This window comes from Pezoporus wallicus, unplaced genomic scaffold (genome assembly GCF_028554395.1).
Source record: "Pezoporus wallicus isolate ANWC-B61680 ecotype Strahan unplaced genomic scaffold, APGP_CSIRO_Pwel_v1 contig_7787, whole genome shotgun sequence".
In the NCBI taxonomy this organism is placed as follows: Eukaryota; Metazoa; Chordata; class Aves; order Psittaciformes; family Psittacidae; genus Pezoporus; species Pezoporus wallicus.
The window spans coordinates 276,559-301,523 of NW_026639382.1; the positions used below are offsets into that span (position 1 = coordinate 276,559).

A 24,965-nucleotide genomic window follows, 5' to 3' on the forward strand; every position below is an offset into this window, starting at 1 on the left:
ATTTGTAAACATTGATGGAGTCACCCCTCAGTCTCCTCTTCTCCAAGCTAAAGAGTCCCAGCTCCCTCAGCCTCTCCTCATAAGGCAGATGTTCCACTCCCTTAATCATCTTTGTGGCTCCGCGCTGGACTCTTTCAAGCAGTTCCCTGTCCTTGAACTGAACATGTCTTTTTAAATCCCTCCAGGGATGGTGACTCCACCACGGCCCTGGACAGCCTGTTCCAGTGCTGGATAACCCTTTTGGTGAAGACATTTTTCCTAATATCCAGCCTAACCCTTCCCTGGTGCAACTCGAGGCTGTTTGGAGCATCACAGACCTCTGTGGTGCGTGTTTGCCATCGCTTAGCATTGAAACTACTTTCCAAGGGATGCTTTGCTGTGATGTGTGTGGCTGCGCTGGTTTTGAAGCTTTCCTTCCTGCTGTGAAGGTGCAGGCTTGCCTAAAGGCATTGCACAGTGTTAATAATGGAGTCTTTCTCCCAGCAGTGAGGTAGGAACGTGCTGTCTGCAGTGAGCTCAGGTCTCACGTGCCTCCAAAGGGAGCTTGTGGGACGTGCTGTGTGGTTCTGGAGGAACAAGAGTGAGTCACTAAACGTTTCCCCATATGCACTGTTTGTTTTGTGTGTGTGATTCTTGAGCTGGTTTCGCCTTGGCAGCGATAAGGCCAAAGCTTCGTGGTTGCAGATGCCTGACTGTCGTGGGAAAGACAGCAGGATCCCATCTGCAAATCACCTTTACTGTGTTTCCCTCCCTGGATTTGCTTTTTTGTTGCCCAACTGCCAGCTCTGGTTGAAGACACTGAAGGTACTGAGGATGCCTGTATTGCAGCTGTGAGTTTTAACCATGTAGGGCTGGTGGGAGAAGCCCCCTTGATAGAGATTTGGGTGACTTGTCTGCTCTGGGCTGCGTGGCCCCTGGGTGATGCTGCGGCTGGTACCCAGGCCAGTCTGCTTCCAACCTCACATGGGCAATTCTCCACATAGGAGTTCACTCACCAACCTCAGCCGTTGCCACAGGTACTGCCAGACAAAGGATCAGGAATGTGTGTGTGCCAAACACATGCTTAGAGGCCAGCTAAGCAAATACATCATATTGCATTGAAGTAGCTGTTATGGCAGCTGACCTGGATGTGATTTCCAGGCCAGCTTCCATCTGAGACCTCTAGCTTGTGGGCTCAAAGCCAGGGTGGCCAGAGTGCGGTGTGGGGCTGTCCCACTCACTGGCTTCTGAAAACCCAAATCTGTGCAACAGTTGAATACAAGGCTGCATCTGTGGCTGAGGAGATGGAGAGAGACCAACTGCTGAAGGTGGTAGAGTAGGGGAAAGCCAGTGACAGATGTGGGCCCTTCATTTAGGGGTAGTCCTGATTCACTTGTGTCCAAGTGAATGTGGACAAGAAACTACCATGGTAATGTTCATAGATCACAGTCTGGTTTGGGTCGGAAAGTACCAACCCCCTGCCACGGGCAGGGACACCTTCCACTTGGTTGCTCCAAGCCCTGTGCAACCTCACCTTGAACACTGCCAGGGATGGGGCAGCCACAGCTTCTCTGGGCACCCTGTGCCAGCGCCTCAGCACCCTCACAGGGAAGAATTTCTGCCTTATATTTAACCTTGGCTTCCCCTGTTTCAGTTTAAACCCATCACCCCTTGTCCCATCGCTGCAGTCCCTGATGAAGAGTCCCTCTCCAGCATCCTTGTAGCCCCCTTCAGAACTGGAAGCTGCTCTGAGGTGTCCACGCAGCTTCTCTTCTCCAGGCATGTGGAATAAAGGCATTTTCCAGACATAAACTGTTTCCTGATCCATGGCATGGCCACCAAGCAGAGCCCTGAAGAGAGGGTGAGGGGGGATGTGAGACTGATCTTTGTTGTGATGAGTGATGTAGGTTGAACATTTGAGAGGAGGAAGGAGTAATTTGAAAGAAAATCAGCAACCTTTTGGTTTTTTTGGCATTAAAATCTCTTCAATCAGCTGAGTTTTTTCATAAGAAAGGTTTTGGGGGAAAAATACAAGATGTGGGAGTCAAAAAGAAGTGACTCAGACTTGCCATTCATCAAGTCTGAGTAAATCATTAATGTTTAGTTTTGCAACAGACCCACCTAAGGTGGCATTGCAGAGGCCTGCAAGGTGTCCTCTGCTGTCAGGAGGCAGTCACAGAAGGCTGGCTCTGTGAGCACACATCAGCCTTCCCCAGGGGTGTCAGAAGGAGACCCTGGGGCAAGGGGAGCAGAAGTAGTTTTGCAGGCTGAGGCAATGCTGTGCTGTGTTGGTGTGTCCTGTTTGGTCCAGTCTCTGCTCTGGATCATGAACTGAGTTATTACGAATGTTGGGTTCCTGCATTTTTCATTTCCTCTTTTTCTCTGCAGGCGTCTCGGTGCTGAGCTGGGGAAGTCTGTGGTGTACCAGGAAACCAATGGAGGTGAGAGAAATGGTTACTATTTGCAACTGGTTTGAGGTAATGTTAGGAATACTGCCTCATTCCATCAGCTAAGCCTGGCTAATGAGGGCAGTGATTCAGCTGTGATGTTACTGCTGCTCCTGGCACTGCTAAACCTCATGTCTGACCCTAGACAAAGCAATTTAAATGTGTTCCTTGTTTTCTCCTCTTGCTCATGTGGCTGCCCATCTCCTCTGAAGGAGAGTCCTACCTCAGGCATTAGGCAGAAGCTCTTCCCTGTGAGGGCGGTGAGGCACTGGCACAGGGTGCCCAGACTAGTGGTGAATGCTCCATCCCTGGCAGTGTTCAAGGCCAGGTTGGACAGAGCCTTGAGCAGCATGGTCTAGTGTGAGGTGTCCCTGCCTGTGGCAGGGAGTTGGAACTGGATGCTCTTAAGGTCCTTTCCAACCCAAACCAGTCTGGGATTCTGTGATAGTGCTGCTGCTCCTATAGCCAGAATGGGCTACGTGGTGCATAAGCTGCCATGGTTCTGGTGGGGTTGGCCTCACCCTTTAGGGTTAGTTTTAAATCAGGTCACTTGCTGCAAGGTCTGAAGACATTCATCACTGCACAGCCTGCTCTGAGCAGAGTCCCTTAAGGTTACTGCCAGTGACCAGGCAGTTATAGCTGGGTAGATTATTTCTCTCCTTTCACTTATTCCTGCCCTTTAGTTCACAACTATGTGGGAAATGAGTGGTTAAGACAGGCACCTCAAGGAAACTTTGGCTTTGTAGCTCAGCTTTTGCATGTCAGTCTGGGACTATAGGAATTGTGTTCAGCAGAGACACAGCACATGTCAGTGTTGAAATGTCTTGACCTTGATAGTGAAACTGGGGAGCTCTCCCAGCTCTCTGCTGCTGGTGTTGCCTTGGGCTGACCCCTTGGTAAGCCACAGAAGGAGTTGCCTCCTTCATGAGTACTGAAGGTTGTTGTGTTGGGTGGTTCATTGTGCACTAATGAATGTGGTATTGACAGCTTCCAGCACTCAGTGAGGAGAAGTGAAAAGGCTCTTTCTCACTCAGAGTTAGGTAATTGTCTTCTACATGGGTTTGCATTGTGAATACAACTAACAGTCTTTGGAAAATCCACTTGGCTGTGTGTGTAGAGGGTGTATGTGCATGCAGGGCAAAGGAGCAAGTCCTTATCTGCCCTGCCCAGTGGGGAGATGCTGCTAAGACATGGTGTGTTATCACTGGAAATGTGATGTCTGGAAAGAAAACTGACTGTGTTTTCAATCCTCTTCAGAAACAAGAGTTGAAATAAAGGAATCTGTGCGGGGACAGGACATCTTCATCATACAGACAATCCCCAGGTAAGCGACCTGTGGCTCAGTTTTACAGCTGGGGTGTGCTTTGAGCTTCTGGTTCAGCAGGTTGCTCCATGGGTTTGTTTGCCATTAGCTAGTGTGATAACCAGTCTCTTTCCAGTGCTTTGACTTACATTTAAGATACCACATAGTGTTAAGTTGTTAAAATTCCCAGGGGCTCTCTTATGCCACAGCAGACTGAGACACTTCCCATCGACTAGCTGAAGTGTGTTACTCGAAGCCAGTCATGCTTATTCCTGCCCTAAGTGACACACCTTTGCTGTGTGTGTCCTTGCAGCTCAGTTGCTTGGTGATTCCTGACTGGCATTTCCATTTTGAGCTGTGGATTTTCCGCTGCCTTCCCATTACCAAGTAGCAGAGACGGCAACAAACAGCAGCTATTGCTTCCATTACAGGCTGCATTACTCTCTCCCTTTCACTATAGTGTGAAACTGAGCTCAGTTTGTCTTACTGATGTTGGCCCCTTTTGGGCTTTTATTTTTGGCTGTTCTAGCCTTGAAGTAAGAGGAAGAAGAGGTGCTGCAAGTAAGCAGGGAGCTAAAAACCCAGCTGCTACCCCCAGGAACCTTGCTGCTCCCTGTCTGAGGAAAAGTGCAGTGAGATAGCACTTGTGTGGTTGGAAGGAGCCTCTTGGTAATGTTTGGCCTGTTGTTAAAGAGATCAGTAGGACTATAAGATCACCTTTCTCACTCCTGGAATTCCTCTTGCAGGCTGAGATATCTTCCTAGGGCTCATCTCTTTCCAGAGAGATGCTCCAAGTGTTTCCTCCCTCAGGGAGCAGCTAAACCTCCAAACTAAACTCCACTGATGCAGGATTATGTTTCAGGTCAATAGTGCCCTTCTGTTGTTCCTCATGAGAGAGCTCTCTGAAGTAACTTGTAACTGAGAGCTCTAAAAGTGAAACAGATAAGGTGTTCAAAGACCGGTAACTCATAGTTAGGGACAGCAATAGTTTTGGGAGGGGAGAATCTCCTCTGCTTTCAACTTGTTGATCCCCTTGTTTATCCATAAACTAAATTCAATGTTGTGGGTGAAGAAATGGGTCCTTTTTAGCCAAAATGTTCAAAGCCTTTCAGGTGAGGACCTACCGTTATGCAGCTAGTTTTTGCTGCAGCTGTAGCTGGCTGCATTGCTTGAGAGGACAGGTTCAAGGGCACCTCAGATTTGCAGTGGGTTTCACTAGAGTAAAACCAGCAACTGTGTTGAATAATGTAAGAATAGGATTTCTACACTCAGTAGTGGTTTGAAAAGCAAACAACATCTTAGGACTTAGTAGGAAGAAAGTAGAGAGGGGAAACAACCTTGTTATGCTGCAGTGTGAATTCACAGTCTGCATGGAGAGAGAGCAGAAAGACCTGAATATTTGATGCAAGCTGACTGTGCAGAAAGCACAGAGCAGAACTGAAGAAGCTACAAAGATAGGTATTATCCAAGAGTGGTGAAGTGTGGACTAGCATTTGGATGAGGGACAAACAAATAGCTCAAGTTCATACTGCAGAGTATGAAAGAGTTGGTGCTTTAGTGATACACTAAAAGGGAAATGAGTCTTTTTAGGGCTGACTCTTGGTGCTGGTTGTTGCAGCTTCACATCAGCCATTTGCTCAGCCCCGAGAACAGGGATCTCCAGGGAGGGCTTGGGCAGGGATGGAGAGCAGTGAGGAGGCTCCAGGCTGCTGGAGAGGGGTTTGGGGGAAAGCAGAGCTGGCATTAAATGTCCTGGTAACCAGCTGACAGTGGTGACAAGGGGTGATGGATTCAAACTGAAACAGAGAAAGTTCAGGTTAGATATAAGGGAGAAGCTCTTTACTGCCTGTGAGGGTGCTGAGGCGCTGGCACAGGGTGCCCAGAGAAGCTGTGGCTGCCCCATCCCTGGCAGTGTTCAAGGCCAGGTTGGACACAGGGGCTTGGAGCAAGCTGCTCTAGTGGAAGGTGTCCCTGCCTGTGGCAGGGGTTGGAGCTGAAGGAGCTTTAAGGTCCCTTCCAACCCAAACCAGGCTGGGATTCTATGATAGAGCCACCAGTGCCCCACAGCAGCAGCAGGACTGCAGGTGCTTTTCGCCATCAGTGGTAACTCTTTTCTCCCAGGAGCAGTCTTGTTCTCCATCTGCTTTCCATGTGAACATACATCTTTTTCAAGAGTAGTTTCAAAAACAGGGATGGAAAAGCTTGAATTCCAGGATGAACTTTAAGCAGGCTTAAACTTGTCCAGTTTGTTTTTACATAACACTGATAGTAGCATCTTTTTCTCCTCTCACGTCCTCACTGGCACAGCTGAAACACCAAAGGGAAGAAACAGCCCTTTGTTTGCTTGTTGTCCTGTGTGGCAGGGGTATGTTTTATGTAATTCTTGGCTGGGTGCTTCAGAGCTAACAAAGCTTTCTGTGTGTCAAGGATACTGTGGTGGGGCCAGAGGGAGGGAGAACAGAGACCTAGAGTGCTCCCAAACAAGTATAAGTGGAAGTTCATTCCCAAAGGAAGGGGGAGCAATGGGGAAATGGGAATGGCTAGAGCTTGGTCACAGGTCCCACATATTGAGGCTTGGAAAATGGGATCTTTAAACTCTTGGGGAAGGTGTTCCCAGTGGTCAGGAGGAAAAGAGGACCTCAAGCAGTGTCCCTGCAGAGCTCTGAGCTGCTCCATGCTGTGTATTCCTCTGCTGCTCTGTGGAATGATGGCCCTGTCAGGCCCTGCTCTGCCATCATGGGCTCCTTGGCTGAGCCACCACCAGCACTGCCCTCCTGGGGACCAGGCTGGGAAGTGGAGCTGGCTGTGCTGAAACCCCCCAAGCAGGGCTGGCTGCATTGCAGGAGCATTGCTGGCCCTCTGTCTTCTCTGAAGTGTTCTTCAGTTCCCAAATGGGCTCGCATCACTCTGTGGTGATGCACAAAGTGTCTCTTGGTGCTGGCTTTAAGGAACTAAAAGGGCTTGGCTTTGTTTCCCCCTTCTCAAAATAAATTAAAATGCAGCTTATTACACTCCTCCTGGGCCACAGCAGCCATAGAATCACAGCATCAGCTGGTGGGAAAAGACCTTTAAGATCATCAAGTCCAACCATCATGGAGAAGCCAACTGAAAGGGGGGTTTTAGGTTGTTCAGCATTTGTTGTGCTGTCATTCCTTCCATCACTAGATGATAGCATGGAGACGCTGACTTCTTCCCAGGTGATGCATCTGGACTTTGTACTGCTCCAAAATGCAAGAAAATTAACCTGCCTTACATTAAAGATACACTGATAAATCCAGCGAGGGTGAAGTCATGTTGGTTTCATGTGTGCTGCTGCTTTAAAAGACTATTTTATTTCAAAGTACACTGTATGAAGTGACATTTGTTCCAAAATAAATGAAGAAAAAAGCCTTTTTTTGTTGTGCTGTTGGAGCAAAATCATCATATACCTCATATGAGGATACAGGATCAAATTCTGCTCGCAGCTCTTGAGTGCGGGAGTCATGTCCTGTCCATGTAACAGTCAACTGTAATGTGCTGTGGCACAATAGAAGGAGCTCTGTGAGCACAAGCTGGGTCTTGCATACATTAGCATAAGCTGTATCATTATTTGCTTGGAGGTTTGGTGAGAGGAGGTGTGTCAAAGGAAAAGGAGTTACATTGGATAAGCACTAACATCTGGAATGGGTTTTAACTCTAGAGATGTGAACACTGCTGTCATGGAGCTGTTGATCATGGCGTATGCACTGAAGACTTCCTGTGCCAGGAACATCATTGGGGTCATCCCTTACTTCCCCTACAGCAAACAGAGCAAGATGAGGAAGAGGGGCTCTATAGTCTGCAAGCTGCTGGCTTCCATGCTGGCCAAGGCAGGTGGGTGTCACAGAGAGCAGCAGCATGGCAGGAGGGTGTCTGTCCTTCTGTTCTCCCATCCAGTGCTGGGACATGCTGCTGAGCCCTCCAGCTGCTTTGGGCTATTCATTTTCTTCAGCTTAGTGTTATTTGTTTGTAACTCACACCTGGGAAGCAGCCCTAGAAGTGACATGTTGAAATACAGCATCAGCCCAGTGCTGTGGCTTAACCACAGGCCTGGTTCTCTTTATGTCTTTGGAACTCTTCACATGAACCTGTTGATGCTTATTTTAGCACAAGGCATGTGTGAGTAATAGCTGAAATAGTCTGGAAATGGAGCTATTGAGGATCTCTAGCTGTGTGGGACTCATCTCCTTTCTTTCTTTCCTCTTTTCCTTAGGTTTAACACACATTATCACAATGGACCTTCATCAAAAGGAAATTCAAGGCTTCTTCAGCTTCCCAGTAGACAACCTGAGAGCATCCCCTTTCTTGCTTCAATATATACAGGAAGAAGTGAGGTTACTCTCATTGTATATATATATCAACTTGTCTTAATGTGCCAGCAGCACTGGGCCTCTGCTTATGCAATTTGTTGTCAGGCTGGGTCAGTTGTTCTGTTACTGAATTCTTTCTTAGGGGGGTACCTGTTGCATGTTTCTTAGGCAAGTGAGAAAATGTTCTATTGTATGATTCTACCTGGGTAGAAACCAAACTCTTGCCCATCAGATGAGCTTGTTCTCTGTAAAGTCAGTGCCATTTGAGAGCTCTTCTTCATCCTCCTGCCTCTGATCACCTTTTAAATCCTGTCCCACTGCCTCCCCTCACCCTTTGTTCTGTGGTGGGTGTCTGGCTGCTCTGAATTACTGGCTGACTTTGAGGCTGAGTATGCTGAATGCTGAGCACAGCAGGGCTGGGCCAGGGCATGAGGTTGTATTTTCCATGTGCAGAAGATGGTGATTTATGCCCACATGTTGGGATTAAGGCTTCCCCATATGGGGAACCTTCTCCAGACAGAATTGGCTGCAGGGGTTGGAACTGGAGGATCTTAAGGTCCTTTCCCACCCAAACCAGTCTGTGTTTTTAGCCACAGAATGAAGATTTGGGTCTGGGGAAGGAGAAGGGGGCGTGATTATTCATCCATGTATCAACCCTGTACCAATAAGATCTTTACTTAAATAACTTTTTATCACATCCAGATTCCAGACTACAGAAATGCAGTTATTGTAGCCAAATCTCCTGATGCAGCTAAAAGGTAAATGGATGTTTTACTGACTGGTTAAAAGTAACTTGGAAAAAAATCTGGGCTGATGGAAATATGGGAGGGTCACACATGGGTCAGCAGTCTGGTCTGGAAGTCCCTTGTGCCTGGAAATGGGATGAACATCTGTAGTGGTGCAGATGGGCAGCTGAATTTTGCAGTCCCAGCCCTGTGGGGTCAAACTCTGGTGGTTCACCTGGGGTTAGGATCAGATTTGCTGCATGAGTTTCAACAGTGCCTGATCATCTCAGAGAGCATTTAGCAGATGGAGGCTGGGCAGGAGACCCCTGTGCTGCAGCCAAAGGGGGCTTTGGGGTGTTAAGTTTGCTTCTGGTGAAGTTTCTTGCTGGGGATCAGCCACAGATGTGCAGCCTTTGCTCGCCCTGTTGGGTCTGGGAGAGGTGTGCTCCATCAGCCCAACATCTTCCTGACATGCTGTGGTTGTCCTGCAGGGCTCAGTCCTATGCTGAGAGGCTGCGGCTGGGACTGGCAGTGATCCACGGGGAGGCTCAGTGCACAGAGCAGGACATGGATGATGGACGTCACTCCCCTCCCATGGTCAAAAATGCAACTGTGCATCCTGGCCTGGAGCTGCCGTGTAAGATGGAGCTTCTCTGCTTTCCTGTGGGCAAAAATGAGGGAAGTTTGGTGGGAAACTGCTGTTAGTTTAGGCATGTAGCTGTAACCAACCTAATGGCAGTTGGACCAGTGGGAAGGCTGAAATGGGCAAGTTGCAGGAGAAGGTAGAGGGGAGGGTTTGTATTGAACTCTTTCTGACCATGCAAAGCATCAGTCTTGTTCTCCTTGGCTGTGCCCACTTAACGCTGCCAGACTGACCAAACTCTGCTGAAGGTGGTGCTTTTACAGTGCTCAGCAGCAAAACTCATTGAGCCCATGAAACAGAAAAGAAATGCAGAAGTGTTACTAATGTGGGGATAGGCACTGAGGCTGCTGTCCCCAGCGTGCAGGCTGGCCTTTTGTCTTCCCCTCCTGCTGCTGCTGAAAATCTGCATCTTGGCAGCCAGCTGATTGTGTTCCAGTGTGTTCTGACAAGGTTTTGGGGTTCGTGTGGCTGCAGGAGCATTGCTGTTCTGCTTCCTCAGCTCTTGCCATCAGCTGGCAAGCTGCTGATTTGGGAGCACAGTGCAAAGTCAAAAGGAGGATGCCTATGTTCCAGGAAATGCCATCCCCTTTGGATTGCTTGTGTTCCTGCAACAGCAGCAGTCACAGCAACCAAAATCCAGCTCTCTCTTTGGAGAGTTTTTGCCTTTTTAAATTGGTGGGACGGGAACTGAGTGCAGTGAATGTGGCTGAGAAGCGATGGTGGGAAGAGCTGTGAGCTGCTGTGTGTGATGAGGAGCTACCCCTCATGCAGCCAAGCTTCATATACCAACAGTGGCTATGGCAGCTGCTAAGTGTTTCCTCTTGAAGTTCAGGGAGAGCATCCAGCCAGTTTGTGGGCAGGTTGTGAAGGGCAGGCAGGTGGGACTGCAGGTGTTTTACCTTACCCCATCATCACTCACTGTAATACAGTCAGTTAAACAGTGCTTATGTTGCTGGGGAAACCCCTGCTGGGCCTTGGGGACCAGGTGAGGTTTGGCAGTGGAGCTTTGGACTTCATCCTGCTTGTCCCCTGTCCAAAGGGGATTTTTTCATGCCCTTCCGACAAAACAGGAATGTATGTGGTTACCCTTGGCCTTTTCCTTCCCCACCTACTCTGAAGAGGATGCTGTCCTCCAGAATGTCACTAGCTGACGTTTGCTGCCAGGCATTGATGTGACTGCATTCTTACTTCTATTTCACTTCAAGGAAGCTCAGCTGTGGGAGCTTGTGCTGCTGGTAAATGGCAGCTCAAACAGAGATGTGCCCTTGTCCAGTTTAATTATGATTCCAGTGGAAAATGGTTTTCAGTCCTCACACAACTAATCTGCTGTGGATCACCACGTTCTCATTTCATCTCCTGCAAAAACTTGACTAATGACCTTACATCCTGCATGCCTAAGGCACAGATGTAACACAGTCAAGCTGTGGCTTGGTAGCTGTCTGTCACTGGGGTGGATTATGGGGCCAACTTGTCCAAAGCTCTCAGGAGAAAGTTGCTTTTGTCTCTAGTTGTCTAATCTGATAGATCCCTGGCTTTGAGTGAGCTGGGCTCTGCTGCTGGAGGTGCAGAATACTGAGGTGCTGTGTGTCTAGAAGCAGTCTGGGAGCTTCTAGTGCGTCCTGGTTGTGTTGCAGCCTCTGTTGTGGAGCTGTGCTCTGCCAGGCAGACGTGGAAGTGCAGCTATCCGGGGAGAGGGATGGCAATGCTGTGAGTGTCTGCATTTCCTCTCTTTTATACGTCTCTTTTCTTGTCTGATTCAGGCATTGGAGAAGTGTCTTTGCACCTCAAGTGGCACATAAATCAAACCTGGTGGCCAGCTCTTCCTGCCACTTGTGCCACCATCAGCAATCCCAGTGGTGTAATGTGTGATGGCAGAGTGAAGTAGGGTGCAGCTGTGCCCCTGTGTGGTTTGTGAATGTTAGGACACATGCTATTCAGAGCTGTATGCTTCCTTACATCAAAGCTGGCCAGAAAAACCTCTGGGTGTCAAAGCAGAAGCATTCTGCAGGGCTCAACTACCACAAACCTGGGTCTGGGCAGTTAGAAGGTGGCTGTGACTAAACCCTGGAGCATCCTCCTCTGAGCTACAACTATACTGGTGTGGAGCAGCCTGTCCTCCCTCTCCAGACGCTGCAGTTCAGCATTCCCTGAGTTGTGTTCCAGCCAGAAGAAAGGTGAAGCTACATCTGGGAGCAGCCCCAGAGACCTGCAGTGATGACTTGTGCTTTAATGCTATTCTTCATGGGCTTCCTAGTGAGTTGGCTGAGCTCCTGCCTCCTGGTGTGCACCTTTTATCCCTATTCTAGTAGAGATCATGCACTTCCAGGGAGTCTTACATAGTGTAATAGCTTATTTATTGTCCTGAGAGTGTAGTCTCATTTGATGCTCTGGTTTGATGTCGTATGGAGCTATAACAGGAAAGTGCCAAAGGTACTTCTAGTTGCAGTTCTTCAAGTGCTGTGCTGAAGCAGCAGCAGCAGCTCACATCACTCAGAGCCCAGAAATCAGAGCCTTTGGGAGAGGGTGCCGCTCCAAGGTTGTTCTCTTTGATCGTGTGCTCTTTGTGGCTCCAGACTTGCAGCTGGTTTGGGGCTGTGCTTTACCAAATGCATGTGGACTCTACATGTTTCCTAGAGAAAAGGAGTGGGGCACCATCTGTTAAATCATTTCAGTCCCTTCTATAGATAGCTGCTGGTCTGCTTCCAGCCCAGAGCCCAGCAAACTGGGGAGGGGAGAAAGTCTGGGTCCTACCCCTGTCTCTTCCCTGTGTTCAGGCTGGGCTTGGGGCTGTTATCTCTCCTTCCAGGTCTATCTCACAGAACAGCTTGAGCAGCTTCTTGTTCATGGACTCTGTTGCAAATGCAACATTCTTCTTCTTGGTAATTATCACTTTAATCCACACTGGCAGCTCCGAAACAGAACTGGGTTTAGCATTTACCATTGGAGTTGGAACTGGATGAGCTTTGATGTCCCTTCCAGCCCAAACCATTCTATGATTTCTTAATCCATTTTTGACTGTAACAGGCTTATGCACCTGGGAATGCTGGTTCTTTGTGCCAGTGATAAAACTGCTTTTAATGTGAGGTGCTTTAGTGTATATTATATCAGAATGAAAGTGCAGGTTCAAATGTTTGGCTGATGAACTTCTATCCCTACCACCCCTCTGTGTTCTTTGATATTCTTGTTTTATATAACTGGTGGTTGGTTTGAGTTCTTTTCCCCTCTGTTCTTTATCATCCTCCCCTGAAGCTACAAGTACCACAAGCATCTTTTCTGACTCCAGAAAAACCCCAGCAACTCTTTTAACTTAAACGCCTACATAATCCAAGGGGTTACACCAGGCAGAAGTACAGCTCTGGCTTCCTTCTGTTGCCCTCTCTTTTCTGCACACAAACAGAGGATTTTGTGTCTGAGAAGGAAAATGTTCTTTATTACTTGAATCGTGTTTTACCTTTTCATAGCACATCTTTATGGTCAAAGATTTTTGAAAGCAAAAGAATCTGGCTGCAGTAACCCCTGTGTAAGCTCTCTTCACACTGGATTTGATGTGGTTGTGGGTAGATCTTTGGCTTGCAATTGTTTTCTCTTTTTTTGCAGAGAAAATTGAACAAGAAAAAGGGAGAACATCTCTTTAGGATCCGGGTAGGTCCACATGTTGCCTACCATCCCTGAAAACTAAAGGAGACTTGAAATACAGCATTTAAACCCCAAGAGATGGGAAGTGCTGCTCAGGTTGTAGCTGCTGTGTTAGCCTTTGAGCATAGCAAGGAATGGGGCTGCTTCTTTTATGGAATGGATTTACTGAAACTTCATGTGTTTCTGGGTAAAACTGGTGCATTTCAGCTCCTTGGGCCTGTTTTTTGCTTAGAAGGGGTTTTTCCCTGGCCTGGCTGTTGGAAATGGGTCTCACTTGTGGATGCACACCAATGGTGGGACAGCAGCCATGTGGAATCCTTTTGGTATTCCACAGCTCCTGCTGGGAGTTCTGTTCCTGCCCAAGCTAGATAACAAGCTAATAACTAATCCAAGCAGGTAGGTAGTGCCTAGAATTGAAATGTATGGTCTGCTTATCTCTTGTGATGCTTAATCTTAGTTTTTCTTTCTCCTAAGAATATTATCCCTTCAGGATTTAGATGTGACTTTGCATTTGATAGACTCGGGAATGATGCAAGGAAAGCTGAGAATCTGCTCCAAAAAGCAGTTAACTCTTCCATGTCCAAGGTAGCTGTGACTTTACCTGCAATACCCAGCAGTGAGTAATGTAACTTTGGTCAAACCAGAACTTTTGGCCACCTTCTGTACAGTTTTGGTCAGCTTATGGAGAGCCAGTCTGTGGAGCTGGTCATGTGTGTGAAGAACACGTCTCCACATGAATCTCTGGAGCTGTGGTCCTCGTAATTGCCTTCATCCCATCCCTCAGACTGACTCACTCAGCATTCCCAGGCACTGAGGAGTTGTGGGAATAGTGCTGCAGCAGCCCGCTGTGCAGGATGGGGAGTTTTGTGCAGGACCTTTGTGACTCAGGAGGCCAGAAATCACTTTTCAGACAGGCTTTTTGATGGGCACTGGCTTGTGTTCTCATGCTGCTCAGGTATTCATCAAAGTAGGTTATCTTAAAGGAGAAAAGTCTCCCTTGTTAGGGCGTCCAAACCCCCTTGGCACTGGAGAAGCCTCTGTGGCCTTGGTAGGACACTTTGCACTCCCCATAGAGAGCCTAAAACCTGGGGAGTGCAGGTGGGGCAGGTAAGTGTTACAAATGCTGGATGTTCCTCTTTGCTTCAGTGGTTAGATCAGCCCAGATTGTCACCTGATGGCCCACATGTGCCCCCCCCGTGTCCTTTGTGTGCTGCATTCACTGTATAAACCTCTGGCAGGTGACAGGTTTGGCTTATGGACAAGGCCTGTATCAGAGGCTGATTGCAGTCTGGTGCTACATGTGGACACCCTCAGTGCACCCTAGTTCATTTCTCTGTTATTTTTCCTACTGCTTTCAGGATAAAGCCTGTTACAGATGTACTTTTTGCATGACCCATGTCAGTGCACAGTTAGGCAGGCAGCATGGCACTGCTTTCCCGGTACATCTCTTCACCATGTGTCAAGCAGCTCATCAGTGTGTCCTTCTGCTTCCAATTATTGCTTGCACTGAGCTTAAAGAACTGGGTTTGTCCTGCTCTTTCCATTAATCCCCTTTAAAACAAACACTTATCAGAAGTTTGCAGAAGCAAATTGCAGAGCAGGTATTTTTAAGGTCCTTACACCCTCTGAAAGAGCCTTGTGTTTGGTGAGATGAGAGAGAGCAAGCAGGCTGCAGTGTGGGTCCCAAAGCCTTCAGAGGATTTTGTGGGTCCAGCAGGTGAAGAACTGCACTTGTAAAGCCCTTGAGAGGTGTTGCTCAGAGCCCATTTGATGTTCCCAGTCAGGAGATACCCTTTTTCTTCAAGTCCTGTTCTGGAGCACACAGAGTCACTGATACTGTCCATAAATGAGGTGCTGCTTTGGAGCTTCCCTTGCACAGGGGGCTGTTGGATGTTTGGATTTGGCTCCTGTCTGAGGTCAGTACAAGGTCCCTACAGAAGCAGAGAGTTTCATCTTTGTGCAGCACTGCTCTTTATTTCAGGGGAAATGGAGGAGGGGAGAAAGAAGGGAATGGTTTTAAACTGGAAGAGGATAGATTTAGCTTAGATCTTAGGCACCCTGTGAGGGTGCTGAGGCACTGGCACAGGGTGCCCAGAGAAGCTGTGGCTGCCCCATCCCTGGCAGTGTTCAAGGCCAGGTTGGACACAGGGGCTTGGAGCACTGTGTTCTAGTGGAAGGTGTCTGTGCCTGTGGCAGGGGTTGGAACTGGATGAGCTTTAAGGTCCCTTCCAACCCAAACCAGTCTGGGATTCTATGAAAACAATGATTAAACCAGTGGTTACCTGTTTAGGTGGGTGTCAGGATAACATGAAGCATGTGTCTGCACACCAGTGAAAGATGTAGTTAAAGGCTGGGCCTCTTGTGTGGTGGAGCTGTTGTGGTTTGACTCAAGGGTAACTGACCTGGCCTTTTCTTTCTTCTTATTCTTTAGTGATGATGGCCAAGGAGAAACCACCAATAACTGTGGTTGGAGATGTTGGAGGAAGAATTGCCATCATTGTGGTATGAGTGTGATGGAGAGGAGGGTGGGAGGGGGGTGGCTTCCTCCCAGCATCTTCTGTTGACCTGCTTTATCCTAGAGAAGAGGAGGAACTGCTCGGGGAGGGTTGGGAATGTGATTGTTGCCACTGTTTTCTCCAGTTTTCCTGGTGGCTTTGGTTATGTCAGCTTTGTGTTGAAAACCCTTTGTACTTCAGTGCTTTAAGCCCTGAATTGTCCTTGCTCCTTTGAAGCTGCAAAGGTCACATTTCTATAAATACTCCACAAATCCAGGACACGCAGAGAAATCTTCTGGAATGTTTAAACACTCCCCCCCCACCCTGCCCCACAACCATCCAGAAAGTCTTGCTGGGCTTCTCATCCTTGCTGTGCCATGCTGCAGTGTAAGTCATCAACACACAGCTACTGTCGCCGTGATAAAACCCACCTTGCTGAAGGGAAGCTCTGTTGGTGTGTGTGCAGGGACTCCTTTGTTTCCAAGACACGATGTTTGTTCTGCATACCAGCAGAAGGGTCTGTCCATGAGGGAAATGGCATTCACAGGTGGCTGTCCTCACATCCAACAGCAGCTGAAATAGCTAGGGTTTCTGTTTTACATGTGGCCAAAGCTGCAGTGCCTTGAAGATCCACTCCTGGCCTGCAGGCACAGTCAGCTTTGGGTTTGATGGTATTTCTGTGTCTTCTCAGGATGATATCATTGATGATGTGGAAAGCTTTGTTGCTGCTGCAGAGATCCTGAAAGAGCGTGGAGCCTACAAGATCTTTGTGATGGCTACTCATGGGCTCCTGTCAGCAGATGCCCCCCGTCTCATCGAGGAATCCTCCATCGATGAGGTGGGTCTGCTCTCTGACTGAGGCTCTGGGGGCTGGATTGATGTAGGGCACCAAAACCCACCAACTGATGTTCTTCTCCCGCCCCATAGCTCATCTCTGGAATGACTGATGTCTAGTCATTCCAGTTGTCAGTTTTCGTCATCATGCTGCTTAAGCTAAACATCAGCTTTCAGTTCCTGAGCTCTTCATGGGCAGGAGGGGGAAGAAGAATCATGTATGGTGAATCCTTATTGAGATCAGATCAGTGTGATAAATCCTTATTGGGATCAGATCAGTCCTGTGTACAGGAGGAGGATACTTCAAACCTCACACAAGTGTATCAGCTGCTGCAGCTGACATGGACCCCTCAGCCTGTGTGGAGGTGGCTGTTGTGGAGTTGGTGATGCTGGCTCCCTCAGCAGTAACTGTCACCTGGGGGAGACCATTTCTTATACTCTTTATTTGGACGCACAAGGAGCTCTCCCCTGACCTGCACAGCAGCAGCAGTACACCACCACTCAGGGGGCTCAGTGGGGGCGAGTATCAGCAGCACAACTGATGCTCTTCTCTTTCTGATACTCCATAGGTGGTAGTAACCAACACAGTTCCTCACGAGGTCCAGAAGCTGCAGTGCCCCAAGATAAAGACTGTGGATGTCAGTTTGATTCTCTCTGAAGCCATCCGACGAATCCACAACGGCGAGTCCATGGCTTATCTCTTTCGCAACATCACTGTCGATGACTAGACCTGGTGCTGCCCGTGGCCTGGCTTCCACAAGAGAAGGAAACGTCTGAAAAGGCATCAGTTATAGGCAGAAGACAACTTTATTCCTGTAGGAGCATGAAGGGTTTCAGTCAGGGGCTGGAGCCATTGCATTTTGTGAGCTTTGGGTCATTCTTGTTCTGCAGGGGCAAAGCACATGAGGGTCTTGGTCCTTGCTTGAACACTTATCTGCACTGCAACCGCAGGCACTGTTCCTGGAGCTGCTTGGGGCTGCTGAGTTGTGGCAGAGTCTCATGGGGATGGGGAGTGCAGCTCTGCTCTCCAAAACACTAACACTGACCCTGCTACCAAGCAGAGGATGTTCAGGTTTGGTGCCTCCTGTGCAGCCCATCCCCTCTGAACAGCCGCTATGCCTGGCCTGTGGGGCTGTTGCTGTAAGCAGGCTCACTTGGCAGCTTGCAGCCCCTTCCACAGGGAAGCAGGACTCACAGCTTGTTCCTTTCTTGTGTGACGCTAATCCTTGGCTGGAGGGGACACTTGAGAAGGCAGCACAAGGGGCTTGTGAAGGGCTTTGTCTGCAGGATGACGGAAGAATAAATTCCCTAACTGTGATCTTCCCCTTGCTGAGGCAGACAAACACTCCAGTAAAACATGTACCACTTCCCAGCCTGCTGAGGAACAAATCCCTTGCTTCCAGAGTGCACTGCTGTCACTAACAGACCCTTCAACTTCTGCCCATATCCTTCTCTTCCCCTCCACCATCTAAATGTGGTCCAGGGTGCTGAGGGCCAGGTAGTGCCTGGGCAGGGCCAGCCTCAGCAGCAATAAACAAGTGTGCCCAGCACCAGAGTGGCCAGGCTCAGAGTTGGGGAGGGGACACGGGGGCTCGGAGCAGGTGGGTCATCTCCAGCAGGGCTGGGTGAGGGCTTAAGGCTGGGGCTGGGCTTCCTGTGTTTTCCAGGTACTAGGAACAAGTGTGGCTCCTCAGCCTGTTCCGGGCACACAGTCTGGTGCTGGGAGGGTTATGGAATGCATCTATTGGAGTGTGTGGAGTCCATGCAGATGTCTGCATGTAACCCCTTGCTCTGAGCTAGCATTGGACCATGCTTTTTCTCCTGGGAGATGTGAGCAGCACTGCTCTTCCCTCCCTGTTGTTTGTCACACCTGCCAGCAGCAACGTCAGGGCTTGTTGCCTGTTCTTACCCCATTATGGGCTTGCTTTGGGTAGAGAGCATTGAAGCCGCAGCCCCAAGTGAGCAAAGGGTTGAGCCGTGCCCTGTGGGTTGTAGTCAGCACCAAAGCCTGAGCTGTGCTCAGTGTTCCTGAAGGGAACACTAGACACCAGAAGCAGTTGGCTGGCGTGAAGCCAGGAGCTGTCTCCAAATCCCTGCCTGCTTTAGGAAAGCTGGTACCCCAAGGTCAGGGGGAGATGGTGGCTTGGGGCTGGAATGGACACAGCATCTGCCTGGCCCGATGAAGCCAGGGCCTTGGCTGCCATGGATCCTCAGCCCAGGGTCCTTCCCACTGTGCCGCTTTAGGGCTGTGAGCTGCCCCGGGGGTGTCTGCGGAGCTCCGGAGCCTGCAGCTCCGTGCCCGGGTGTCCCCATCCCTTCACCCCCCGGCCAGAGCCCGGTGCACGGGAGCGGGGCCGGGACAGGAGCTGCGGGACCGGAGGAGGCCGCGGGGCGCCAGGGGTGCTCCGCAGCCCCGCCCCCTGCCGGGGGGCTCTGCCAATCGGCGTCGAGGAGCGGCGGGCGGTGGCCAATAAGGAGCAGGCGGGGCAGCGCTCGCCACCCCCGGGGAGCAGAGGGCCGGGCTCGGGCTCCCGCTCCCGTTCTCCGCTCAGCCCGGGTCCCCTCCTGTCGTGGGCCGCAGCAGCGCTGGACCCTGGGCTCCTGCTTGTGACCTCCCCAGCGCTGTGCAGCCGCCTGGGGCCCTGCGCCAGGGGAATGCGGCCGCCCCGGGCTGGGAGCAGCCGGCAGGGGGACACGGACAGGGCAGGGGCCGCTGCCAGGCACGGAGCCGCCGCAGGCACCGGCTCCTGGGTTGACTCCGTGGGTGCTGACGTGGGGCCGCTGGAGAAGGAGGCAGCGAACGAGAGCAGCATCTCCAAGGCAGCGGCTCTCCCAGTTCCCTTCCCCAGGGCCGCGCTGCCTTTGGAACAAGGTCTGGTTTAAGCCCGAGGAGCCGGCGGTCCGTGGGGCTTCGCTGCCGCTGGGGAAGGGATGGAGTTTTGGGGAGGAAGAGTCGGGGCTGAACCGCTGCTCTGGGTCCTCCCCGTGCTGACAGGGGTTGTCACGCTGTGAGCTGTGGGTCCAAGGGAGCCAGTGCCCTCAGCTCTGCCGGCTGGAGGCTCCACAGCCCTGGAGCTCCGGTCCCACCACTTCCATCCTTCCCTTCCCCACTCCTGACCTGCAGCTGGGAACTGCGTCTGTTCCTTGGGCAGCAGAGGGGCTCCATCAGCACCTCATGGGCCTCATCTCCCACCCCAAGTCCCCTTGGCTCGTCCAAGGGCTAAACCCAGCAGTGGTGGGGACCAGAGAGAGACCTCATCCTGCACGGCACTGAGTGGTGCGGGGACATGCTCTTCCTGGTGTCTCCTGGGGCAGGGACCAAGGTCTGGTCCACAGGGACCCTCCCTGGGGCTCACCCCTGCCAGCCTCCTCTCTACCAGCATCTTCCCAAGGAGACCACTCAGGTGAAGGAGGAACAGTCCTGCATGAAAGAGGAAACCTGGATGAGCCAGGAGGCGCTAGGCTTGGGAGCTGCTGCTGGTAACCCTGGGAGGGAGCTTGGCCTTTGCCCCCTGCATCACCCAGCAAAGGAGGACAAGGAAGAGGTGGGAGAAAACCAAGAGGATGAGGAGATGGATGAGGATGAGGAGAAGGCCAGTCCGCCCCTGCTGACACCCCAGAACCCCGGTGGCCCAGCAGCCACCCAGCAGTGGTGATGCTCAGCCCATGTGGGGGGACTCTGGCTCGGGACCTGCCCCTCACGCACAGGGAGGGGTCAGCAGCACCCCTTGGCCCACAGCCACGTGTCACTGGGGCAGCTGAAAACAGCCCCTGGTGCCCCCCCCAGACTGTGCTGCCCCCGGCACCCTCCACCCTGCATGAACCCCATGTGGGAGCCCACGGCCCCACCGTGGGGCTGAGCAGCAGCACCTGGCTCCTGCCAAAGGCCAATCCCAGCCCAAGGCAATGAAGCTGCAAGGGGGGAGCAGCACCTGGCTGCTTTCCTGCTCCCTTCCTGGGGCCCCCCTTCATCACCCTCCTGCCCCTCGCAGCGCTGCCGCCATGGCTGGGAAGGCGGCACCGACCCGGCTGCTTTCCCATCTGGAGCCCAGCACCAGAACCTGCCCCGGCCGCGGGGAACGCTCCCCTCCTTCCCCTAAAGCGAGCTGCAACCTGCTTTGGGAGTGCCCCCAGTGCCACCTGCACTGGGATAACCGGAGCCAGCCAAGGCCCCTCCTCACCCATGGGTGGGCTCAGGTGTCGATGGGCTTAACCCACCCCCAGCACTGACTGCCCTGCAGGACAGGGCCCAGCGGGGGGGCACCAGCCACACGCTCCCCCCGGGTGCTGCCTGTGTCCCTCCGTGGTGAGCAGCCCCAGCTGGGAGCTTTCCCCCTTTCCTCCCTGTTTCCTGTCGTGCTGTGCCAGGTCTGTCCTGCCCCGGGGCTCTCCTGGTGCCCTGGGGGCTGCTCTGCTGCTGCCCTTGAGCCCCCCAGCCCTTGCTGGCATCTCTGGAGCTGCTGCATTCCCATTTAGGAAGATTCTGGCCCCAGTGGGTCGTGGCGTGAGCCGGTGTGGCAGTGGGGGCTGGGGGTTTATTCCATGGGATGGAGCTGGGCTATGGAGGCACCAAACCAGGGGCTGGGTGCGCCGTCAGTGTCATTTGATGACACTGATGTCATTGGAGCACTGTGTGCAGTTCTGGTGTCCTCAACATGAGAAGGACATGGAGCTGTTGGAGCAAGTCCAGAGGAGGCCACAAGGATGATGAGGGGCTGGAGCACCTCCTGTATGGAGACAGGGTGAGAAAGTTGGGGCTGTTGAGCCTGGAGAAGAGAAGCTTTGTGGAGAGCTTAGAGAAGCTTCCTGTGTCTGAAGGGAGCTACAAGGATGCTGGGGAGGGACTCTTCATCAGGGACTGGAGTGATGGGACAAGGGGTGATGGGTTCAGACTGCAGGGGGTTGGAACTGGATGAACTTTAAGGTCCCTTCCAACACAAACCAGGCTGGGATTTGAAGGCTGGAGATACAGGTCATGGCTTGGGAGGTCAGGGCCCAGGGCTGAGCCGCCCCAGGGCTCTGCCCATCCCATGGTGGGCACTGGGGGCTGCTGACCCAGGTGCAGTGGGGGACAACCTGAAGGCATCACCTGGCCTTGAGCACAGCAGCGCCAGGTATCCCACGGCGCCGAGGCACAGGTGGGTGATGGCCCCACCTTAACACCCCCATGCCTGCAGGCTCTCCCCTTCCCTCTGCTCCCCCTGCCTCAGGGTGCACCCTCCCAGGGGCTATGGCAGCTCCTGTGGGCCCCCCCGCCATGACCCCCTTCCCCAGTGCCCTGCTGGGACGTGCTCCCAGCAGAGAGACCAGGCTGGACACCTGCTGTTAAAAATGGGATGTCTTCTTTTTGCCTTTTTTTTTATTATTTTTCAGTTAATAGAAAACTTCACCCTGGCCTTGCCTTTTTTCTTTTTTTTTTTTTTGGGTCTTTTCTCTGTATTTTTTTTAAGCAAGATTGATTTGAAAACTAAAAACCTCCCCTGCTGCCCCCTCCCTGGGCAAGGGTCATGAACAGCACCCGCAGGGACCTCACCTTGATATCCCCCCCCCCCCCCACCCCAGGCCCTGAGGGGGGGTCAGGGGGGTCTGTGCAAGAAGCCAGGCTGGATTTGGGAAGCCAGAGGAGGGGCGCATTTGCTGTGGGTGCTGCAAGAAGCACCCAGGGAGTCCAGAGCTGGGGGGGGGGGGGGGGGCAATGGCTCCGTGTCCCCATGGCAACCTCCATCCCTTGATTTTGTGTTATTCCCCCCCCCCGCTTTTCCCTCTCCTGCCCTGCTGCAGGGATGCTGGGGGAAGCCAGAGGGCCCCCCCCCACGCACACCCAGCAGCTGCCTCCTTCTCTCTGGGTTTATATACATTAGATATATTTATATATTATAGCTATAGATTTAAAAAAGAAAGGGGGGGTGTAAAGGCCCAGCCGGCGCCTCCTGCAGGGGCTCTCGTGCCCCCCCCCCAAAATAATAATAAATCCTAGAAAACGCTTCCAGTGCGCTGCTCAGGGAGCCCCCGCTCCCAACGCCCTGGCCCGGACCCCCCACCCTTCCTTCATCCCCCCCTCCCAATGCCCCCCCCCCCTCCACCATCCCAGTCTTATCTCTGGCCGTCCATGGTGGCCACGGCTTTCTGTGGAGGGGCAGCGGGAGGGGGCGCGGGGGGCCAGGCGGGCTGCCCGTGGTGGAGGTGGTGGTGCAGGCCATGGGCGGTGGGTGAGGAGGGGGGCAGCCAGGCCGGCTGGTGGCTGGGGGGCGAGGAGGCCCAGAAGGGGCTGAAGCTGCCCGGGGGGGAGCAGGCCATGGAGGTGATGGGGCTGTTGCTGCTCTGCAGGCTCTCGGAGGTCCGCAGCTTGGAGAACATGGCCAGAGCGTCCGGGAAGTTGGGTGGCGTGGCTGGGGTGTTGCTGGGGGTGCACATCTGTGGGGCAGAGGAAAGAGGGGGGTCAGAGCGGTCTGGTTTGGGAGCCCAACCCCATCCATGGGGACCCATCCCACACCCGGCACCCCACAGCCCCTAGGGATGCTCGGAGTCTGCCTCTGGCTTAGTTTGGGGTACCCAAGGGTCTGGTGGCTCCCTTAAAAGGGGGGGGAGGACTGCCTGGGGAGGGCCAGCAGCCCAGGCTGGGAAGGACATTCTGGAGCATCCTGGATGCTCGAAGCCCTGCAGTGAGGCAGGTTTGGGGAGGAAGCCACTGCTCTGGTGCCAGCTGCTCCCCCAGAGAGAAGCAGTGGGGATGGGGCTGATGCAGTGGGGTTTAGGAGGCCCCCAACTCCCCTTCATACCCCACTGCAGCAGAGAGAGTGAAGGGCAGGCATCCCCCTGCCCCAGATGGGGAACCAATTCAGCAAAGCACTCTTGAATATAGGGGTGTTATATATATATGTAGAAATGTGTGCAGCAAGCTGCTCTAGTGGAAGGTGTCCCTGCCCGTGGCAGGGGTTGGAGCTGGAGGAGCTTTAAGGTCCCTTCACCCCAGTCTATGGCTCTATAAAGGAGCTGCTTGGCTGGTGAAGGATCAGTCCCTGCCCCACAGCTGGATCCTGCGGGGGTTCTGTGGGGTGCTGGGGGTGACGGTGACATCTCCCCCTCCACCAGAGCACTGCTTTGTCCTCTGCTGCTGGGAAAAGAGATGGGAACTGCACCCATGGAGCCCCTCACGTACCCTGAGCTGTGCAGGGGGGGGGTGAAACAGCCAAACACCCCCCCCAACTGCAGGGGGGTGTCTGGGGAGAAGGTGAAAGGTGCTTTGTGGGGATGGGGCGAGCTGTCCCCTGTGCCAGGCTGGGAGGCAATGGGGCACCCGCTGTGCTCCACGGGTCCCGCTCGGCCCCGGGATGGGTTTCGGCAGAGCTGGTTTAGAGCCCGCTTCCGGCAGCGCCCGCCGGGAATCGTGGTGTGAAAACACAGGGGAGGGCTGTGGAACGACGGTTCTGCATGGGCTGAGCCCCTGCAGGCTGCCCAGGGCAGCAGGAGCGCGCAGGGATGGAGACAGAAGGGGTTTAGGCAGGAGCCGGGCCCTGAAATGGCTTTGTCCAAGGGACAGAGCCGGTGGTGCCGGCTGCTGCTTCCCTCATGGAAAGAGAAAAGGGGTGCGGGGGGGGGTTGAAATCGGCTTAGGCCGGATCCGCTCCTGCAGGAACCGCCGAGTTCCTGCAACAGGAAAAAGGCATCGGGAAACCCAAAGCAAACCCAACGCAAACCGCCCGGAGGGGCCCAGCTCCCTGCCCCGGCCGGGGGCCGTGCCCTCGGCCAAGGTCAAGCGGTGCTCGGGGACAAGGAGGGGCAACAGCGGGGCCGCCCCCCGGCTCCCAGGGCTCTGGGGGCCCCGCTCCGTGGCGATGCTCGCAGGACAGGCTGCTTCCTGGCAGACATCTTAGCTCGTGTTTACATCCGCCGCGCTCCGGGCCCCAGCAATATGGCTGGCAGGGGAGCCCGGAGCCCCGCGCACCCCGGGGGGGGGTCCTGGGGTGAGGGGTGGGAAGGGGGTTTTGGGGGGGGGGGGGGTGTTGGACGCTGTTAGAGCGGGTTTGGGTCGGGAGGGGATGGGGTGCGGGCCCCACTCACCATCTGCGGGGGGTGGTGGCTGCTGGGGATGTTGGTCTCCTGGAAGAAGGCGCTCAGGGCTGTCTGTGGGGACAACGCTGTCAGCTCCAGCACCCGGATAGCGGGGGCACACGGCACCGTGCCCCACCGCCGGCACACCCCCCCACCCAACACCCCGGCGGGACCACCACAGGCTGCACCCATAGGTGCTTCCCCCCTGCCTCCCACGCCAGGCCTAACGCGGGGCTGGTGCTGCCCTTCCCCGGCGCACTCGGGATCGTGCCATTCCCCCGTTCATTGATGGGGTTCATTGATGGCGCGGGGAGGCTCCGCGCCCGCTCCGAGCGGAGAGACCCGCACAGGCTGGAGCCAACGGGGTGAGGGTCAAGAGGCAAAGTGCGGGTCCTGCACCTGGGCCACAGCAACCCCTGCAACGCTCCAGGCTCGGGAAGAGCGGCTGGAAACTGCTCATGGACCTGGAGCTGGGGGCGCTGAGTGATGGAGCTGAACGGGAGCAGCTTGTGCCCAGGGAGCC

General features: G+C 53.0%; 2 protein-coding genes across 6 annotated transcripts in view; one reads left to right on the plus strand and one right to left on the minus strand.

Moving 5' to 3' along the window:
• PRPSAP1 (phosphoribosyl pyrophosphate synthetase associated protein 1) overlaps positions 1-17,736 on the plus strand; it is a 35,697-nt gene extending 17,961 nt beyond the window's left edge. For 3 of the 5 annotated variants that reach the window (XM_057414568.1, XM_057414564.1, XM_057414565.1), the window contains 9 exons: positions 2,368-2,420; positions 3,684-3,750; positions 7,409-7,581; positions 7,961-8,076; positions 8,760-8,815; positions 9,274-9,419; positions 15,493-15,563; positions 16,248-16,394; positions 16,960-17,736. In XM_057414568.1, the coding sequence (XP_057270551.1) occupies positions 2,368-2,420; positions 3,684-3,750; positions 7,409-7,581; positions 7,961-8,076; positions 8,760-8,815; positions 9,274-9,419; positions 15,493-15,563; positions 16,248-16,394; positions 16,960-17,118 (988 nt within the window). In that variant the 3' untranslated portion in view covers positions 17,119-17,736. The remainder of the gene's footprint in view (positions 1-2,367; positions 2,421-3,683; positions 3,751-7,408; positions 7,582-7,960; positions 8,077-8,759; positions 8,816-9,273; positions 9,420-15,492; positions 15,564-16,247; positions 16,395-16,959) is intronic. The other 2 variants (XM_057414566.1, XM_057414567.1) reach the window with 1 other exon arrangement.
• Positions 17,737-22,364: 4,628 nt separating this feature from the next.
• On the minus strand, positions 22,365-24,634 carry UBALD2 (UBA like domain containing 2). The gene is made up of 2 exons (XM_057414569.1): positions 24,452-24,634; positions 22,365-22,804 (listed from the first exon to the last, which is right to left on the minus strand). The coding sequence occupies exons 1-2, from the start codon at positions 24,632-24,634 to the stop codon at positions 22,484-22,486; spliced, it is 504 nt and encodes a 167-aa protein (XP_057270552.1). The 3' UTR covers positions 22,365-22,483.
• Positions 24,635-24,965: the final 331 nt, after the last annotated feature.